We start from the raw sequence: 21,201 nt of genomic DNA on the forward strand, positions 1-21,201 counted from the left end.
CTTCCTCCAACAAATCTAGCTTTTGCAGTTTGAACAAGTGGCTGTCCCAGCTTCCCTGCTAGGGCAGTGTTAACGTGCAGCCAGGCTGGGCAGGGCTCAGTATGGTTTGCAAACCATCATATAAAAAAAAAAATCCCACAGATTTAAGTGTTCAAGCACTGAAGTGGCATTTTGGGTACGTGGGCACACAGTCTGTTCTGCTGAATCTCTCTTACAGAGGAGACAACCTCTAGGAAAAGGGGTGGAGTGAGGTCTAGGAGGGCGATTGCCTGCACTAATTTGCCAGGTTAGATGTGTCAAGGCTTTTGGAAGATACTTCATGTATATGATAGGATAGCAAAATACCACAGGCATCTGCAAAAAACGTGAGGCAACTTTTAACCCATGGGGATTATACTAAAAATTCCAAACTCTGCCTGCCTGTTGTTACTAGCAGCCAGTTCAGTGGGGCTAGAGCTCTCTTACTGTTTTCTTTTGCAATATCCTTTCACCCTTCAGTGAATTTTGTTACTTTTATCACTGTGGGTTTTCTTGTCTCCAGCAAGTGACAGACATCTGTAAGAACTTGGTAGCGTCACTGGTGCAGGATTAGATGGAGGCCTCTGAACTGTGGGCTGGAAGGAGAGGTTAGATTTGTTACTGTTCATGTATGAAACAGCATTGCTCATAAAAAATCAGCAATTTAAACTAAAACTTACTAAATTTGAGGGTAGTCAAGTTTTACCAGCAAAACAGGTCGAAGCAAGCAGTGTTTGCCAAGAGCAGGTGGGAAAAGTGTTCCTTGTACTGGTTGATCAGTGGAATTGAGAGTTAAGTGGTTATGGTATACTTGGTAAGCTGTTACATGACATGAATCCAGAAGGATGACAGTAGGAAATTGCAGGACCTCCTGTCCAGAAGCCCTTTAGACTGAACTGCTGCAGTTCTTAGATGATCTCTTCACTGCCAGAGATTCCTAGTGTTAGCAGGGGCTTGAATCTGAGCTTCATCATTGGGGTAGGTTGGTTCAACGGTCATAATGGTTATATTAACAGATATGCCACCGTATCGTTTGCAAGGAAATATATTGTTTGTGAGCGTGCTAAAGTAAATAACACCTGATGACTTCAGCTTTATAGTGCACTTTCTCTGCTAGCATGGGAAGAAATATGTTACCTGGTGAAAATAATCACAGAATCAATGAGGTTGGAAGAGCCCTCTGGGCTCATCGAGTCCAACCATTGCCCTGACACCACCATGGCAACTAGACCAGGGCACTAAGGGCCATGTCCAGGCTTTTCTTAAACACATCCAGAGATGGTGACTCCGCCACCTCCCTGGACAGTGTTTGACCTTAAGGAAGCCCATGTCTATGGAGATACCAACAGCAGGTCAGTCCGGGTATTTTTGGCATTTACAATATATGAACATCATTTTGTTGACGCATTTTTAATGGATTAAAATGTATTTTTATTGCCAGCTAGACAGATGCATAGATTTGGTCATACAATTGTGACGTGTTCTTTATGAGCACTGATATACTGTGTAAATACAGGGTTTCTTTGATGAAGAAATACTCTTATCTTCTCGTGTGTGTAACAAAAGGCAAATAATATTTGTACCTGCCATCGGTTTGTACCTATTCTTTTCGTGCTGCTCTGCCTGCCAGAACACTGTACATACCACTCGAGGGGACAGCTGAGTTTTTCATTATGAAAACCAACAGCCTCCTTAAAGGTTGTAGTGTGTTGCATATTTACGACTGTTCTTCTGTGCCTTTGCCTCCCTTCCATTTTGAATTATGGTGACTTCAACCTTTGAGTGTTTTGGTTGCCTTAGACAAACGCAGGAAGTTACAGCCTGTCATCGAGGCGCTTGAGCTTCCATGAATTGGTCGTTTCACTCCCTCTCACAGATTTTCGGTAGACTGATTTCAATTTTTATAGTTTAGCCTTGATAGCTTCCTTGTGTGAGTCTTGCAGATAGAATTTAGGACTAGGGAACGTGCCTTCATAAAAGATGGGAATATTTTTACCTTCATCATTTCCCATTTTCACAAATCTTAAATGTCGAAGAACCCAAGAGTTTAATCTGTGCAACTGTAGAGAGCTCATGTAGCTCAGGTATAGCTTTCTTCTCCAGAAGATTTATATCAGGGGTTAAAGAGGCTGTTCATAGCGTGCAAGAACTCTGCTGTATTTTTACAGCTGGGTGTTGGAGGCATACTGAGATGAATTCAAAACCATTTCCATACTAATCTAATGCTTCCTAGCTGCTTTTATTAGAGAAAAAAAAGAACAATTTTGATTTGAATTTTTTTTTTAAACTGTCTTTTGGAAGTGCATTGTGGAATTCCTCGAATAGTAGTTTCCTTGTTTTATAAGGGGGAAGTTTCCATTTGTGTTGTCCTTGAAAACAGCGTTAGAGCTTTGCCAGCGTGGATGTGTCCAACTGCAGCCGGAGCCGATCCCGCTGGACGCTGGGGCCGAAGGTGCTGTGCAGCATGTCTGTGTGCAGGCTCCTGTGTGAAGCGTTCAAAAGAGTACAGGGGTGCAGTCAGAAGGGTTTTCTCTCTTCTACCTCTCCTTTGAAGTGACTTGTTGCAGTGCTTGCCCTCTGGTAATAATGGTTCTTAATTTCAGAGACTGTTAGCGAACTACTGCTAATCACTATGTTTCTAATAACAGAAGAAATTTATTGTCACTGTTTTAAATTGCTGATTATAAATGCATGACCTCCCACTCAGGATCCATTTTTTCGTTTCTTCTTTCTCCTTTTACTTACTCTCTTCTTCCATCTTTTGACTAGTGTTTGAGGTGATTTTTTTTCTTTTTTCCCCCCTTTAACTTTCACGTTAATGGTTAAGGGAATTGTGGAGGACCTGTTTTATAGCTTTAGGCGCAAAATGCGGTGTGGTACCTAGCCAAATGCTTCTTGTTGTGCTGGCAGATCTTCTGAATGTGTTTTGGAGCTTATTCACAGCTTCTAGTTATCATAAACATCCGGAAATAACTTGTTAAATTCTCCAGATAGATCCCAGGGCTGATTACTGGAGATGTAGAAATACCCTTTTTTTTAGAAAGCTTTCACCAAATTGTTGGGACTATTAGTGCTGCCACTGACGGATGAGTGTGCTGCTTTGAAGGCAGTATCTCGTGGTGCTGGTATTTGTGACGAATTTTCAGTATTGTCCATCGTGCTTTCCTATGGACGCTGCTGAATTTATGAAAAATAATAAAAAAAAATGAGTGTTGCCTGTTTTTTACCTCTTGGGCAAATCCCTCCATTCAAGAAATGGGAAAAAATTGCTGTCTGTGGTGTTGGATCTCAGCATATAACCTGTATCTGATCCTTTCTTGAGCAGCAGGACTTACAGCTCGTCTTCCTGCATTTCAAACCAGTGTTTTAGCACCTGTGTATTTTCCAGTCGAGAAATGATGTTCTCTGCCTGAATCCACCTGTCTTTTTTAGTTGCACTTCTCTGAATCATGTGCCAGTGAGACCAGCCACACGGAGTTATCAAAGGAATTTCTTACCCAGAGGCACTAACACTTAGATTTTATTTGGTTTTGAACTTAATTCCCAACCTTCATAGATCAGTGAGACAAGGTCCAGTTCTTGAAAGCAATTTTCTTTGGTCTGACCTGTTAACCTGTGCTAACGATTGGACTTTTCTAGCCAGGAAGCTGCCTGGCCTGGGCATCTTTCCGTGATGGGTGGAGTGACTGGGCTTGTGTGGCAAAGCATTATAACAAAAAAAAGATTTATCTCTGCTGTTTTCTTTGCAGAGAGAAATCAAAGTAAATGACTCTTAATGTTGGTTGCTCTGTTAGAAGTCAAGGTTCCTGGTATTTACTCTGAATGCCTAAACAACATTCACAGGGCAAAATGGTCCTGTTGTATGGCCTAGACACATTTCTCCAACCAGACTTATTTATTGAGACAACTTAGTGAGTCAGGAGCTACAAAACATTCATTGATGTTGCAGCCTGATGCTTTTTATTTAATAGTCCTTTTGTGGATGTCTTGGAGAAAACCCTTGTTCCTCCTTACCTCATGAGTGTCTACATGCAATTGTCGGTTTGGAGGACTTAAACAATTTTCATATCTGTTAGCTTTTAAAGAAGTGTACCAACTTTTTTGAAAGAGAGACCTGTAGGTAGAACATCCTATTCATAGTCACAGGAGAGAAGTAGGTGAATGACGTAGGATGCCACCCATCGATTGCTTTTCCATCCTTCAGCTATTTTCTTCCAAACCTTATTGGTTACTGAAGGAGGCGTGGAGCAGGAAATAATCCTTGTTTCCAGATGAGTTGCTTGAGAATGCTTCCTCAACACGCAGAAACAAGGGGATGAACCTGCTCACGTGGCTGCAGCATGAACTGCATCAAATGGTTGGGTTCACCCAGTCTGGCAGGAGAACAGTGGCACAGATTGGGAAACAAGAATCACAGAATCAATGAGGTTGGAAGAGCCCTCTGGGATCATCGAGTCCAACCATTGCCCTGACACCACCATGGCAACTAGACCAGGGCACTAAGTGCCATGTCCAGGCTTTTCTTCAACCCCTCCAGAGATGGTGACTCCACCACCTCCCTGGGCAGCCCCTTCCAATGGCTAATGACCCTTGCTGAGAAGAAATGCTTCCTAATGGCCAACCTGAACCTCCCCTGGTGAAGCTTGAGGCTGTGTCCTCTTGTCCTAGCGCTGGTTGCCTGGGAGAAGAGGCCAACTCCCACTCCACTACAACCTCCCTTCAGGTAGTTGTAGACTGCAAGAAGGTCACCTCTGAGCCTCCTCTTCTCCAGGCTAAACACCCCCAGCTCCCTCAGCCGTTCCTCGGAGGTCAGACCCTCCAGACCCTTCACCAGCTTGGTTGCCCTCCTCTGGACTCGCAAGCAACTGGGAGGTGGGAAAACAAACTGACCTCTTCGCTTCCGTGGACCTCCTGCCTGACACGTACAATTAGGTGACTTGTCTTCAGACAGTGAAATGCCCTGATGGCTTTGGGAAGGATGGAGTGTGGTCACAAGCCTTGGGGGTGTGGGCTGAAGGGGGAGTGTAACGAGCCAGGCAATCCCCATGACTAACGTAGCTTCTGTGGAGGAACACGTGCTTGTGTTGTGTTGTTGAGCAGGAAATGTCAGGTGTGTGTTTGTAGATTAGAGTTACCTTCGAAACTCTGTGAAGGTCTTTACAGTGAGTCACAACAGAAATACTCTGCTAAACTGAGATAAGTCAAGTTTCTGTAAAGCTTGTTCATGCTCTTGTACACTTTTAACCATTTTCTACTGTCCTCGCCCTCCCTCTCTTTGAATTTTAGATATTGCCTAGATACCACAAGCACCAAAATGCCCATCATCATCGTCAGAACACCTAGGGTGTTAGGTACTGGGATTTGTGTAGCTGAAACTGGTTTGCAGTCACCTTGCTGTGTTTCTCACGCTCAAGTTAGGCAAGTAGCTCAACCTTTTCGTAGCTGAAGAGCATCAGTTTCTTGTGCCCTACCGTGATGTTTGTAGGAACGTGTATTTACCTGTACGTGAACACATAATAAACACCTAGTTATCTGCAGTTGTGGTTTGCAAGCCATCCTTCAGTCTGCCCTTGGTAGCTGTGTACAGCCTTATTTTTGTTTGGCTGGGGCTTTTTTGTTGTTGTTTTTTTGTTAGGAAAGAAAAAACCAAACATTTTGCCAATTCTGATCAACAGCCAGAGGTAGGGGCAGTTATTTGCATCGTGGATGTTTGCTGTTGTTGGGAGACAGACTCTTTGTGGTGGGTTTTGTAGCTGTACTGCTGTGAGTGAGCTTTTTGCTACGGTACTTCAGGCAACAGGAGAAAAGGCAAGATTTCCTGAAGCAAAACGCTTGGTGTCTTTGCCCTTCGGCTTTGCTGGTGTAACTAAGCCAGCAAGGGGTTTGGATTGTGATGAGGTGAGATGCGACAGGAAAGAAAAATTATAAATTGCAGCTTTTTTGTGTATTTACTTTGTGCGTTTGACAGCACTTGGTTTGTTTCCTGGCTATAATTATCCTGCCCGTTCTAAGATGAGGGTACCTGTGACATGGGCCAAGGGCTCGTAGCCCGGATAGTGCTTGTACAGGCAGTGGCAGCTCTGCTGGTAGAGCTGGGTTGTGTCCTCAAAAAAAACACAACTGCGTTGGAGGAGGGGAGAGGAATTTTCACGTTCGTATTGCAGCGACATGAGAGACTTGCCAGCACGGCTCTGTGTCGGGCTCTGCTTCCCTGGGCCACTGATTGACACGATCCACTGGCCAAACCCTATGGATGGGGGCCTGTGGGGGGGTGTTTTAAAGCATCACCTCTTTATTTGTGGGAGAAAGGTTTATCAATGAAGTATGAAACTGTAATAAACCCACAAACCTTTATTGCTGCTTTTTCCGTGACTGCGTTTTTAATCGATGTATCTGTTAGTGCCCTCAACGTTGGGACTAAAAATGTTCTCGTCCTCCTTTTGGAGGAATGCACCAGGGTGGGGAAGATCTGGGGAGTTTTACTTGTTTTGGTTCAGGAGTCTGGCTACACCATAGACCCTGCTCTCTGGATGCTTATTTCTGACTTGCCTGTACCTTCAGAAAATGGAAAACACCCAACATGTAGCAGGAGATTCTCTGTTAGCTCATTTATTTCTTAATCCTCTGTGTTTTTTGCAAGCTAAGCCTATGAATTTATTACAAACCAAGAACAGAGTGAAGCTCTGAGAGGTTCTGGCTGTTCAGGAAGCGACTTTTAATGGTGATGGTAGCAAGCGTTAAACACTTCAGCTGTAACTACTCATTCTGTTCCAGAAATGTTTGTAAAACATTATAAATAATGTTTTTCCATGTTTCAAATCTATTTGTTTCACTTTCCTTTCAACTGTCAACACTTCAGATTGTAACTGAAATGCCTTATTCTTTTAAGACATCTCTGTTGCTTACAAAGTACCTTGTCTGTTCTCATTAGTAGCTCCGTGACAGTCCCGTAGTTGGAAGTGTGAAGTAGGTTCTCAGGTTATTCACAGAAAAAAAACACCAGCAAACTCCTGTTATAGCCGGTGTGTTTGTGGTAATCCGCAGCAAGGTTTATCTAAGATTTGCAGCAAGGTTATACAGTTCTGTTGGCGTGGTTCAACAGAGCAGAAATTTTATGGCAAATTTAGTTAAATCTGTCTGGGTGCATACCTCATTAAATCCATGAACCATCTAATTTAGGGCTTTTAAATGACACAACCTATCTCAGTATGGGGAAATACCTCTGGTGGACACTTGAAGGTCTCTTGCAGGTGCTGGAGGTGCGAGGAATTGATAGGAGTTTTGGGCTGGTTTTGCTAAAGCTAGGGATAGTGTGCTTTCTAATATTAGCACTTTAGGTTTAAGAATTAATGTGAAAATAACTTGAGTAATGGATGTGTCTGAATGCTTCACAGTTTGAAGAACTAGAGAGGATGGGAACATCTGTACTCTGTTTTAATTGTTTGCAAATGCAAGTGCTAGTTTGGTTCTTTGGTCTTCAGTGGCTGGGAGACTGCAGAACCCCGATATGCTGAATGAGCTGGTTTAGTCCCAAGTATATACCTCAAGTATTATTTTACATTTGATCTTTTGGTATTTAATGGTTTCATACAGAAGATCCAGATAGCCAGTTGTGGCGATGGGTTGTAGGCGTTGTACTTTCTTGTGATTACTTGGGAATCCAAAATTCTACAGGAATATCGTTTCAGCTGGTGTCCCAGCCCTTGGGATGGCGAACAAGCCGCTGTCAAGCATGGAAAGAAGTTTTTAAATAGGAAGTGGGCTCGTGAGTTGATTTTCTGGCTCCTGCTTGACCAGTGGGGAAGTACTTATGGCGCACAGGCGATTGCTGGTGTCACTGCTTTACATAGTGTTTTTCTCAGTTCCTGAAGAAGTGAAAGAGTTTACAAGTCTTACCAGTTTGATTCACGTGACCAGACTGGGAGACAGTAAAAGACTGTGTAAATGAAGATGCTAATTAATAGAAGGCACAGCCCAGCTCCCCCATCCAAACAGAACCTGCAGTTCTGTTGTGAGAACTAAGGGAACTGAATCAAAAGAAGTTTTGTTTAACTCAGTAATGATCATATGGGATTGAACACAACTCAAATTATAATTTCTCTCTCTCTTTTTAACGTTGGTTATTTCTCTCTTTTCCTGTGAACCTGTGTGGATTAGTTATGCTGCATGGCAAAAAGTGAGGGAGGGACTTGAAAGTGCCGTAGGGTTCCGGAGTTAGGACTGGCACAGCTTTTAAGTGCAAGTGCTAGAGACTTGGGTATTGTCAGTGTGTGACTTTTTATTCATCTAGCTGGAAATAAAAAAAAAATAACATTAGAGATGCTAGCAGAACAGTGATTAGTTACATTTACAAGCTTTATTTTGTACTGGCAACTTGTCCTTCTCTCATTTTTTATTTTTTCTCCCAGTATTGCTGTCCTGAATTGTGTATGGCAATTGTGTATGATAGAAATCCCTTTAAAAATTGCTCATTACAGACTTTCAAAGTAGATATATCTGTCTGTGAACAAGTATTATTCTACATTATATTTCAGATAATCAGTGGGGGAAGAACAGTGGTGGTGGACCTTTAAAAACTGTGTGCTCGATGGAATTAAGCCACGTTCTGATGTTAGTGTTTAAGGTGATATAAACTGAATACTAACGTTTTGTTTTGTTTCTTTTAAGCAAATGGTTATGAGCCTTAGAGTTTCTGAACTGCAAGTACTCCTGGGTTACGCGGGGAGGAACAAGCACGGACGCAAACACGAACTTCTCACAAAAGCACTGCACTTGTTAAAGGCTGGCTGCAGTCCTGCTGTACAAATGAAAATCAAAGAACTCTATAGGCGAAGGTTCCCTCAGAAAATCATGACACCTGCAGACTTATCTATTCCCAGCGTACACTCGAGCTCCATGCCAGCCGCTTTGTCTCCGTCTACCATTCCACAGCTCAGTTACGATGGCCACCCTGCCACGTCACCGTTGCTTCCCGTTTCGCTTCTGGGACCTAAACATGAACTGGAACTCCCCCATCTCACATCTGCGCTCCACCCTGTCCATCCTGACATAAAACTTCAGAAATTACCTTTTTATGACTTGTTGGATGAGCTGATAAAACCTACCAGCCTAGGTAAGGTTGCAAATGTTGTAATAATATTTGAAGTCTCTTGGTTTTTTTAAAATAGTAAGGGATGAATTCAGCTGCTAATGCAGTAACTAGTTAAATATTGCATCACATCAGTGTTTAGAGAATTGCTATTTTTGGTAACTTTTGGAACAGATTGTTCTACATGGAGAGACGTCTTACGTAACGCTCATTAGTTGCTTTAGCTGAGCCACTAAATATGGTTCAAAGATCCGTTATATTTAAAGGGCGAGTTTGACAAAAAACAAAACAAACCTTAGAAAAGGGGAAAAAACCTGTCTGCTTTCAGTAGTTCTTATAGTGTTTTTAATTATTTTTTAAAAACAAAACAAAACAAAAATACCCCCGAATCCATCAAGCCCACAAAATCTCATCAGTGCTGGGAGGGAATGCCAGGCTAGATATTTGCTGTGATCATCTGAGTTGAACACCTGAGTTTAGGAAGATTTGTGTTTCTTCTGCAGTTGTGGCTACTTTTCTTTAAACTGACTTTTGTATTAAGGTATAAATCACTTGTGCAACTGCTGAGAATAATCTGATGCTTACAGAGCATTATATAACAATGTGTCATTTTTCTGGCTGTGACTCTGTAGCACTTGACAGTGTGGTTAACTTTTAATGCTCTTAAATACAGTAGTCCTGTTGCAGTCTACAACTACCTGAAGGGAGGTTGTAGTGAAGTGGGAGTCAGCCTCTTTTCCCAGGCAACCAGCGCTAGGACAAGAGGACACAGCCTCAAGCTTGGCCAGGGGAGGTTCAGGTTGGACATGAGGAAGCATTTCTTCTCAGCAAGGGTCATTAGCCATTGGAAGGGGCTGCCCAGGGAGGTGGTGGAGTCACCATCTCTGGAGGGGTTTAAGAAAAGCCTGGCCATGGCCCTTAGTGCCCTGGTCTAGTTGCCATGGTGGTGTCAGGGCGATGGTTGGACTCGATGATCCCAGAGGGCTCTTCCAACCTCATTGATTCTGGGATTCTGTGATTCTGTTGATTTCTGGAGGGGCTGCTTCCATGTTGGAACCTCCTGCTGTCTTGAAACCCTGGAAAACATTCACTGTGAGAATAGCTGGTAGGAGGAGGAGGAAATTTGTGAGAGTAGATATGAGGAGATGGTTAGGGGGCCTGATATGAGTGGTGATGGTGGTCTGCAGATTTCTGAAGTGGGTTGCACAGCTGTTTGCATATTTTTTGTTTTAACTGTTGTAACTGAGACATCGAGGGAAAAACGGATAGCTTTTGATAATCTCATCTTCTGGTTCAGGTGTTCTTTCAAGAGGTATGCTGGATCTATTTAGCTTTAATCTAAAACCTAATTGATTAATAAGCATTCCAGGCAATGCTGGTGCTACAGGATAATTAGGTATTCAGTATGTGTCTCATCACTTTTACACTATAAATACTTAAAAATAATGCTATAATTTCAACAAGACATTCCAATGCAGGAATTATGGTATGCATTTATTCCTAGATGTGGTAATAACACTGTGCTGTCAGCTCCGTGTCTGACAAACCAGCCCTAAATGAAGAGATCATAATTCACGCTCTGTCATGTCTTACTGCTTGAGGAGTTTATATACAATAGGATATTTTTTCCCCTTTGTGGTCTCGGAGTGTCAGGGTAAGAAAATGGAAGTGGGTAAAAATTCCAACCAGATACCTTTAAGTTAGTTGAAAGGACAGATACTGCTTAAAAAGGTATTTTTGGGGTTTTTGTTTTGCATGTGAATCCTGACTGCAGATGTTTGTTTGTCTGAAGCAATACTGTTAAAAAGCTTTTTTTCTTGTGGTTTTGGGGGAAGAGAGAGCTTTGGTGTCCATACATGTGAGAAATGATTGGTTGTTTCCTTTTGTAATGGAAAGTAATGTTGCTACAGATTGTAAAATTGCTACCTATAAATGTCATGAAGGTATTTTAGAGTAATAAATATATATTAATGAAAGAACCTGTTGGATTAATAACCAGTGATATGCAGCTTTATACACTTTCAAAATAACTTGGAGCGATTGTGCATACAGCTTAGCAGTTTTACATGGAACTATGGAGCAGACTTGTATTAATTTTCTCCATTTACACAGTTACTGCTACTCGAAGTAAAAAGTCTTAAATGATTTGTTGAATATTTGGATGCCCCAAATGCTTTGGGCATCCTTCTGACTGCTGCAAACAATGTGGGTTTCCTCAAATGTCAAATTTCTAGGTTCCCTGGCTTTGTTTTCAAATGGCAGATGCACGTTACAAACACTTAGAACTTCTCCTTGGCATTTGACCAGCATTTCAGCATCTCCTGCTTGCTTTTTCCCATCAGATTCCTCATGGGATAGGGATAAGAAACTTTTGAATTTACTCTGTTTCTGTCCACCACAAGAATGAACTGATGACCTGATGTGGGGTTTGGAATAATTATCTCCCTGCTTAAAATGGAATCCACTGGAATAGAAAAAAATGTATGTGAAAAAGAAAGATCAAGTATGATCTCTGCTGATTTGAGGATCTTTAGATTCTTCTGAAATTATAGTCATTACATAAAAGTTGGGCAAAGCACATCTTTGGATGTGATTCTCCCCAGTCCTTCCCAAGTCAAGGTGGAATTGCTTGGAAGGTTGGCTATAGTAGTCTTCTGTCCCATCAAGACATGATTATTAATTTGAAAAACATGAACTTGACAAAGCCTCGGGGAAGGGAGTTGCACAGCAGGGCACTTGAACATGCATTCTGTACCCAAATATTTTACGTAGGTGGGTAGTACACAAGCTAATGTGAATAACAGATAAGGAAATTAAATTTGCTAACTATTATTTTTAATGTCAAGAACAAAAGGAGGAAATGGATGTTACCTTCTTACACTTGCTTCCTCAAAATGTAGCTCTGAACTGTGGTTAAAATCAACACGCTGACTGCTCGCTGGGCTGGATTCATGGCGAGGGGGAAATCACAGAATCAACCAGGTTGGAAGAGCCCTCTGGGATCATTGAGTCCAACCGTTGCCCTGACACCACCATGGCAACTAGACCATGGCACTAAGTGCCATGTCCAGGCTTTTCTTAATCCCCTCCAGAGATGGTGACTCCACCACCTCCCTGGGCAGCCCCTTCCAATGGCTAATGACCCTTGCTGAGAAGAAATGCTTCCTAATGTCCAACCTGACCCTCCCCTGGCCAAGCTTGAGGCTGTGTCCTCTTGTCCTAGCGCTGGTTGCCTGGGAGAAGAGGCTGACTCCCACTGCGCTACACCCTCCCTTCAGGTAGTTGTAGACTGCACTAAGGTCACCGCTGAGCCTCCTCTTCTCCAGGCTAAACACCCCCAGCTCCCTCAGCCGTTCCTCATAGATCAGACCCTCCAGACCCTTCACCAGCTTGGTCGCCCTCCTCTGGACTGGTGGTAAATGCAGTGCTTTATCCCTCCGTACCCTTCTCACCGACAGCTGTTGAGGATCTTTACTTGAGCATGGCTGGCTGAGGCACATGTGACAAGCTAAGGTCAGAAGGCTGTTGGCTAAGTTTGGGATTTTTTTTTTTAACTTTCTCTGGCTTACAGCAGCCCATACAACTTGTAGCAGTGAGTAGGATGCTTGTGGAAGCGCAGACTTGCCTAGCTAGTTGAACTCGTAAACTCAGCCTGTGCCACCTCAACCTGCTCTTGTTTGAAGAACTGAAGCTAGCAGCTAGGCCCCGCTGATGGCAGGACTCTTCTCCTGCTGTTACTCTGCTCAGATTGCATCTCTCGCTTCCTTCTGAGCGTTTCAAGTACACGGCTCCTGCGTAGCTCTTTCAGAGCCACGTGGCTAATGCTGACAATTATGGTTACGCTGGCTGTGCTGTCGGGGGATGACAGCATTTTCTTTACTCCCAAGAAGGCTGTCAGTGAGCTTGGTTATCTGAGACAGATATCTGTCCGTGTTCAGCAGAGCTGTCGAATTTGATCCATATTTTATTAGTCATCCTCATTGCAAAATTGAGTAAGCATCTAGATTGGATGGTTTTGTGCACAAGCCAAGGAGGAATGCTCTATATTCTGAAAATATATGTTGGTGCATGAGTCTGTACACTGAGCTCTTGCAGCGCTCGTGAGAAGTCTGAGCGCTCTGCCTCATGGTTAACCACAATTTGATGTGATTATATGACTGATTTTTTTTTTGGAGGAAAAGCTATCCAGTTTGGCCTTGATGGAATGCATGAAATTTGCCTTATTATTGTACTTCTCTGTTGGTTTTTGATTAGGAACTCCTTTAAATAGGAGAATTTTGGTTGTTAGTTTCTCAAGTGAAGCTGCAGCTTTCATTTAATTTTCCCTTATTTTCAGCCCCCAGTGCACAGACACTGCTAATTGGTTGTTTTTTAAGCATAAAGCCAATTTTCTAAAAGTAACTTCTAACACACAGATAAAGATCTCTTTTGTGTGGTGAAATGTGTTTACTATGAGTAATGAGTACCAAGATTCTGCCAGATTATCATGGAAGGGACATTAGATAGTTAAACAACATCTTAAAAATACTTCTTGTTACAGCATATGTCATTCCTAATTGCTTTAGCTGTGTAGTTGTTCCAAAAAACATTTTAACCAGGTTATGAGTCTTTATTTACCTGTGAGGGCAAATTAACCTTTTCAATGTAAAGGATTAAAGAGGCTGTGGGCTACGCTACTCTTTTAAAAGCTGTCCAAATGGCAGACAGATGATCACCCTACAATTTATTTACTGTGCTTCAGGTTTAAGCGATGTGGATCAGATCTGAGCTGTGGAAATCAGGATTTTTACCTACAGGTCTCATCTTCCTGGAAGGAGACGACAAACATCAGGGTTTTGGGGGATTCAGAGTATCACTTACAGAAAGCATTGTATGCTGCCTGCCAAACTCCAGATACTGGCTCCAGCGGGTGAAAGTAGCTTCCAGTGGCTCTACTGAGGCTTGTCTTGATTTGCTTAGGTCTTAGTTTAATTTCCTAATCTGTGGGCTCTAATAACAGGGTTTTTCCAATAAGCAGAATTCCACCCCTGGTGCCTGCCCTCAAGAATTCTGTGCTTACTAACCAGCGTTCATGCTTCTCACTTGCATTTACCTTGAAATTTTCTTTTTGACTGTGATTGATCATAGTTACTTGGACGTGCTGCGTTCCTGAAGACAGATCTTGCAACCGATCTGACTAAAATCTTGAGGGTGGCTGTAGTTCAAGGTACAGCTCTTAAACAATTATACAATTCAGTGCACTTAGAAATCTCGGTTGGAAACTATGAAAGTTTTGTTTGGCAAGTATTTCTCCCTTTCATATATCAGCAAGCTGATCTGTTGCTCCGTGCAATCAGCATCAGGGTTTATACGAAAGTCGCGCTTTTACTGTCTTCTGTGTTTGTTATTTTTTTAAATGTACTTTGTGGGAGGAAGTTAAACAAAACACTATATTCTCAACTCAGGCTCGAGCTTTCTGACTTCCGGCTCTGCAGTTTTTAATTGTGCAAGAATAAGCTGAAATATTGGCTCTGTCTTGTTGATGTGCTGTAGCTGAACTAGAATTACAGTCCACTTAAGTTTCTTTTTTTGGCTTCAACTTGTATTTGCGTGTGGTATGCCTCAAGTTCATGTATAGAGAATCTTTCCATAGTCTAGAGTCTGTTTCTTTTAAGTATGAGCGAGCTTTAACCAACTGGGTAGCTCTTGTGCTACAAGCAGAGGAGTATAATTTATTACTTCTCGCTTTAACTGATTGCTCAATCTCCTCATGCGTAGAACTGAGATCACCCGAATTCCAGGACCTTACAGGATATGGATGTTTGCAGACACCGCTGCTCTGATGTGAATGGATCTAGGAAACCACTTTGCTTCCCAAGATCAAATTAGAATATCTTGTTGATAGTTGGTAATTTGCTAAGGAGTTGGGCTCAGTGGTCCTGGTGGGTTTGTTCCAACTCAGGATATTCTATGATTCTAATTAAAGCTTTTAGTAGAAGGAATTATGGCAGACCACGTGGTTGACTCAAAGCATGTGAGTAATCCATTAACAACCAGTGAACCAATCAGTGGTACCCCTTTTAAGTGTTTGGAGAGCTTGAGGCCCAGGAGTGGTGCTCACATATCATGAGAGAGGAAGCTGTGCTATTGCAATATGTATTTTTTAAGATTTCCTTTTGCAACCAAGATGCTGAGATCACTTAGAAGTTGTTGGAAATGCTGCTGCACCTTGGAAGTCTTCAGTAACTTGGAACCTTTTAGAGATGCTTTAATCTCCCTTTATGATGGCTTTTAGAAAAAGATGATATGGGTTATGCTAATCGTGGTAGAGCGCTTACTAGGGGCTCTGTTATCTGATCATGAACTTTAATCTTAATTTTTTGCCTTTTCCTGTTAGGCTTATGAAACTTTTTACTCTCACCAAGGAAGCAGCAATGCACTAGAAGCATTGCTTCTACTCGTGTTGGGACGTGGCAGCATGGGCTTCTCAGTACTGCTCATGTGAAGTGCTTAACTGCTGTCAGTGCTCTTAGGAATACAAGCTAAAATTTTCAAGCCCAGATATGTCCCACTTGAGTTCTGGGACATATATTTAGGTGTCTAAAGAAATCAAGTGACCTAACTTGAGTATGGAGGATCTAGTGATGTTCCTTCTGTCCAGCGCAGTGATGGTACAGATGTGCGGTGGAGATGTGTGGGCCCAGATGAGAGGAGTGCTGGGGTAAGGGGGTATTCACAGAGGTAGGCTGGGAGGGCAGCGAGTTTGGGTGCTGCAGGAAATTGTCCCTTAATATTTACTGTAAGTGTTCAGAAATCCTCATTGCTCAGAAATGGTCTAATACATGACTGATTAAAAAAAATAATCAAACAAATATCTATCCAATTGCTCAGAGTTTCCAGCTGATCTGTTTATACAACGTATCATAGAGAGTTACAAAATACATAATATTTATGAATTAACTGTGGCCCTTGGAGTATTTCCAGGCTATTTTCGTATATGTTTAGGCACTATTTCAAATAAGCTCATTCGGATCTCTTTACTCCCTGCCTTTCCCACCCCCAGTGTAACTCTGCCTGTTCCTCCTGAGTATTAACTGTTTAAAGATTAAGTCGAACAGAATCTAAAAATGATCTTCAGTGATAAATGCAGCAGACTGACCAGAACCTCAGCTCCGTTTTTCATCTGTTTTAAGCTGAAGAACGTGGCATTGTCACTCCACAGCAAGGCAGCGTGTTTGTGAGTGTAGTGCAGTTGTAACCCGTGGAAGTGGGTTAAGAGCTGTCAGGGAAGGAGTGTTTGTATGTTTACTAAAATGCTTCCCTTCAAGTAGTTTTGAAGTGTTTTGAAATGTTCAGGTTCACAATATCCATTGTGGTAAGTGATTGGAATGAAGTGAAATGGCCTAGATGTCACAGCAAGCGAGTGACAAAACAGAAGGGGGGAATCTGGGGTTTCTGTTGGTGCTGGACGTGAGCTCGGTGCGGCCAAGCTCCTGGAGCCCATGGCTCGTGCAGGGCACGCTGCGCTTCTGCACAGCCCTCAGCCCTGCTCTTAGGGGGCTGGCACCCAGCTGGTGATGGCGGAGAATCTGGCTTTGGTCTGGTGACAGCGACCAAGCTGGTGAAGGGTCTGGAGGGTCTGACCTATGAGGAACGGCTGAGGGAGCTGGGGGTGTTTAGCCTGGAGAAGAGGAGGCTCAGAGGTGACCTTAGTGCAGTCTACAACTGCCTGAAGGGAGGGTGTAGCGCAGTGGGAGTCGACTTCTTCTCCCGGGCAACGAGCGACAGGACAAGAGGACACAACCTCAAGCTTGGCCAGGGGAGGGTCAGGTTGGCCATTAAGAAGCATTTCTTCTCAGCAAGGGTCATTAGCCATTGGAAGGGGCTGCCCAGGGAGGTGGTGGAGTCACCATCTCTGGAGGTGTTTAAGAAAAGCCTGGCCATGGCACTTAGTGCCCTGGTCTAGTTGCCATGGTCGTGTCAGGGCAATGGTTGGACTCGATGATCCCAGAGGGCTCTTCCAACCTCATTGATTCTGTGATTCTGTGGTCTGACATGGCCATTAGCAAGAGGCTTTTCCTGCCTGCCAGGGGAGAGGGTGGCTCCCCGAGGAGGGGGTCTAGCTGGGACCGACCCGGCATTGCACGCTACGAATGCATTTAGTGGGTAGCAGGAAATTAAGGGTCTGGCGTGGTGGTTTAAAAGGTCCTGCTGCCTGATTCCAGAAGATGGCAGGAGGTTGGTGCTAAGAGGTTGTGGTTAAGAGGGAGGAAGTGTTTGTGTATAAACACTTGCGTTACCCAGGAACTTCATAACCCGTGGTGGTTTTAAAAGGGCTAATGATGCATCCTGACGTGATGTAGATCCCCATTAAGGTGTATCCTTTCAGCGTTTCTCTCCCATGCAGCTGCTTGTTTTCTGCTTATATACAGAATCACAGAATCAACGAGGTTGGAAGAACCCTCTGGGATCATCGAGTCCAACCATTGCCCTGACACCACCATGGCAACTAGACCAGGGCACTAAGGGCCATGTCCAGTCTTTTCTTAAACCCCTCCAGAGATGGTGACTCCACCACCTCCCTGGGCAGCCCCTTCCAATGGCTAATAACCCTTTCTGAAAAGAAATTCTTCCTAACGTCTAACCTGACCCTCCCCTGGTGAAGCTTGAGGCTGTGTCCTCTTGTCCTAGCGCTGGTTGCCTGGGAGAAGAGGCCGACTCCCACCCCACTACAACCTCCCTTCAGGTAGTTGTAGACTGCACTAAGGTCACCTCTGAGCCTCCTCTTCTCCAGGCTAAACACCCCCAGCTCCCTCAGCCGTTCCTCGGAGGTCAGACCCTCCAGACCCTTCCCCAGCTTGGTCGCCCTCCTCTGGACTTACTCCAACACCTCAACATCTTTCTGTTGTAATATACAGATACTACAATGCCCTGTACCCAGGCATCTTATCTCGCTTCCAGAAACAGTTGTATACATGAACCCCACGCAGGATTGATACAAGAGGCTCTGGACAATCTACATTTTGAGGAGCTGGGTGTACCTAGCGTTGTTTTACAAATTTCCTGGCTTCTGCTGCAGCTGAACATAATTCCAAGTCTGTCTGAATTTTACCTTTTTAAAAGGGAAATGTTTTCTGTGCCTTAATCTAAATGCAGTCATTTTGGTCTAGCTCGGAGGCAGTGTATTAAATTTTCAGCAGTGGTATTTGAAAGAGGGTTGAACATAAATTGATACAATGCCTTCTGTTTAAAAGAAAAAGAACAAAATGAGGTCTCTTACCTATCTGGGGAAGATAAGTATAAATAATGTGTTGGGTTGACAGCTCCTACAACGTTTAGGTTTTTCTGGCTAATATTTTGACAAATTTAACTGTTCAAAATTATGTACCATATTAGTGAATAAGCAATTAGAGATTGCTTGTTTATCTTACGGTATTTAGCAAAAATTTACTATAGTCCTGATACTCTTACTTAACATAATTATGTTTGCCTTTGGAAATAAATATGCTTTGATTGAAAATCCTTGGGAATAGGCCAATTCAGGCCATGAGAAAAGCTACCATTGAACTTAAGTAATTACTCTAGTGTAAAGTGCAAGTTTAATTTTAGTCCAAGTATCTTTCTGTATTAGAAGGTAATATATTCCCTTCACTATTTAATAAGCTGCACTTGGTGATGATAGATGGAAAAGATTAACCTGAGTATATTGGCAGTACATGCTCAGCTGCAGTTGCATTAGGAAGCATCACCACATGTAAGATTCATTAAAGATTTTAAGGTATTTGTTATTGAATGGAAACTTAGAGACTGGCGTTTTCTCAAGACAGCAAGAGGTATTTTGCTGCAGAAAGATTGTGTGGCTATTTTTAGCCGTGGGTACTGGTGAGGTGGAACAGAATATTTTTAGAGCGGTAGAAAATGCAGCCACTCAAGCTGGGTTCTTGTTTTCACTCTAGTGCTATAGGGTTTTCCAAAATAAAGAATAAAATTGGTAGGAAATGTTTTTTATGTATCATTGTTACTTATATAAGTAATATATTCGTTGTCTCTCTATATACACACATGTATATATATATACATGCATATAGAATATGAAGTGTTTTGGTCCTGTGAATGATACTGTCATGTATTAAAATAGGTTTTTGCTCAAATTTTGAAAGCTCTTTACTCATGTGAAATGTTTAACAAAATATACAACCAGCAAGGCATAATTGGGTCACTCTCACTTAATACCTACCAATCCCATATGCTGTTTGGATCATTACTGGAACGAGGTAAGCATGAAATAATTCAGGAAACAGTGGTGATAGTGAATTGCTAAAAAGAATAACTTTGATGAAGAAAGTCTGCTCTGTGATGTTTTTTGCAACATTTTAGAGTGTGTTGTGCTAATGTTGGGGACCTGCAGAGGCAACAGACCTGAGCTTGTGCTGATTCTTTGTAAGTGTATATACGTGTTTACAAGAAAATGTGGATTTTGTTCGTTGCCTTTCCTGGATTTCAGCTGGATGAATGAAGAAGTAGTAAATACTCCCCTCTGCCTGCCCCGCTTCAACACGCCCTCAAAAATGGTGAGATTCCCCTAAGATGAGAAGTGGATTTTATACGATTTGTCTGAAGCTGTTCTTGTTGACACCCATTTAATCACATAACTCTGCTTGAAAAGCTTTTTATTGTACTTTCAAACCCTGCCCTTTCAGATTTCTGAGTTATTCAGGAACTTTTTTAGCAGCAAGGTAAAGCAGTGTTTGTTTTTCATGTTGTTTTTTTTTTTTAAAAATTACTGTGCTTTGTTCTTTATATGTAAATTTAAAAAAAATATAAAAGTCCATTAGACATTTGTGCATTGTACCCCCTTTTTGAGATTGCAAAGGAGACGTGGCCTGTAAACCTCTCTTGACTAATCCTCCGAGCTCTACACCATTCAGAGACTGCTAAAGAAAAGGTTATAAAATGTAATAATTCATAGCTATGAAAAAAACCAAACCCCACCAAACCCCACAAAAACATTCCTGGCAACTTTCTTAACAGTGTTCATATTAACTCTGTCCTGGCTAGACTCCAGCTTTATTAGATTATAAATTATATTTTAATCCACTCAGTTTTCAATTGGAGATCTATTTTTGCCTTTCTTTTGTTAACTAATAATAGTTGTGTGCGGGGCATGGTTGCATGTTTCTAGCCATCAAAATGATTTTCTTGTATGAAACTATATATTTGCATATTTCTGGTTTTAATCACTCTGCAGAACTTTAAAAGTAAATGATGTGCTTGACTTGCCAGGATCTGTTTGGTGTTCCGAAACAGAGCAGACACACCAGATGAATTAATAGAAATCTGTTAGCTTTTCTACACTCTTAAATTCCAGATTTCCAGTGTCTCTTCCTTGAGAAACCTGAAGCCCTTAGAAATAGGGGAGTTTGTATAGTCATAGATAAGCTTGGAAGCGTAGATTTAATAGTAAAGCTGATAAATTAGCTCTATTTAATGTGTTTTGTTGAGATTTTCATGCATCGTTTGTGGAGTAAGTAGATCTAGAAATAATAGATACGGATAGAAAAAGATTGTACAAAAACATATGAGAGAAAATTAGAGAAAACCACAAAGAAAAAAAGAATTTTGTCTCCCTTCTAGAGGATGCTTTTGGTTTTGTTTGCTGCGTTTCCCCTCCCTCCTAGGCAAGCCCCAGCTGCACACCCAAGGTCCTCATCTCTAACCTGCCCCTTCCGTGTCCCCCGTCCCCCCCAAACAACCCCCCTCACAGCACGTCAGGCAGCAAAACAAGTGGGCAGTTGGTTTTCAGGCATGGTAAACTCCTTGCAGAAAATGGAAGTAGTGCTTTTAGCCAGCACAGCCCTTGTAAAACCCGACTGTGCTTTCCAGTGTGATAGTCTAGTATCTCCCCTGTTGTTCCTGACCGCTTTTACAAGTTGTTTTGTGCCCGTGTTAAACTGATTCTGTTTGTTCAAGAAAGATAAGGAATTACTGGAGAGAGTCCAGCGGAGGGGTACGGAGATGGTCAGAGGGCTGGAGCATCTCTGCTACGAGGAGAGGCTGAGGGAGCTGGGGCTGTTCAGCTGGAGAAGAGCAGACTGAGGGGGATCTTATCAATGCTC

At 42.5% G+C, this 21,201-nt stretch overlaps 1 protein-coding gene across 1 annotated transcript in view; it reads left to right on the forward strand.

Annotated features, from left to right (window-relative positions):
* PIAS1 (protein inhibitor of activated STAT 1) overlaps nucleotides 1-21,201 on the forward strand; it is a 64,789-nt gene that overhangs the window by 16,366 nt on the left and 27,222 nt on the right. The window contains exon 2 of the mRNA XM_068410119.1: nucleotides 8,686-9,130. Coding sequence (XP_068266220.1) covers nucleotides 8,686-9,130 — 445 coding nt within the window. The remainder of the gene's footprint in view (nucleotides 1-8,685; nucleotides 9,131-21,201) is intronic.

The sequence above is a fragment of the Nyctibius grandis genome, chromosome 11 (assembly GCF_013368605.1).
Source record: "Nyctibius grandis isolate bNycGra1 chromosome 11, bNycGra1.pri, whole genome shotgun sequence".
Taxonomy (NCBI): domain Eukaryota; kingdom Metazoa; phylum Chordata; class Aves; order Nyctibiiformes; family Nyctibiidae; genus Nyctibius; species Nyctibius grandis.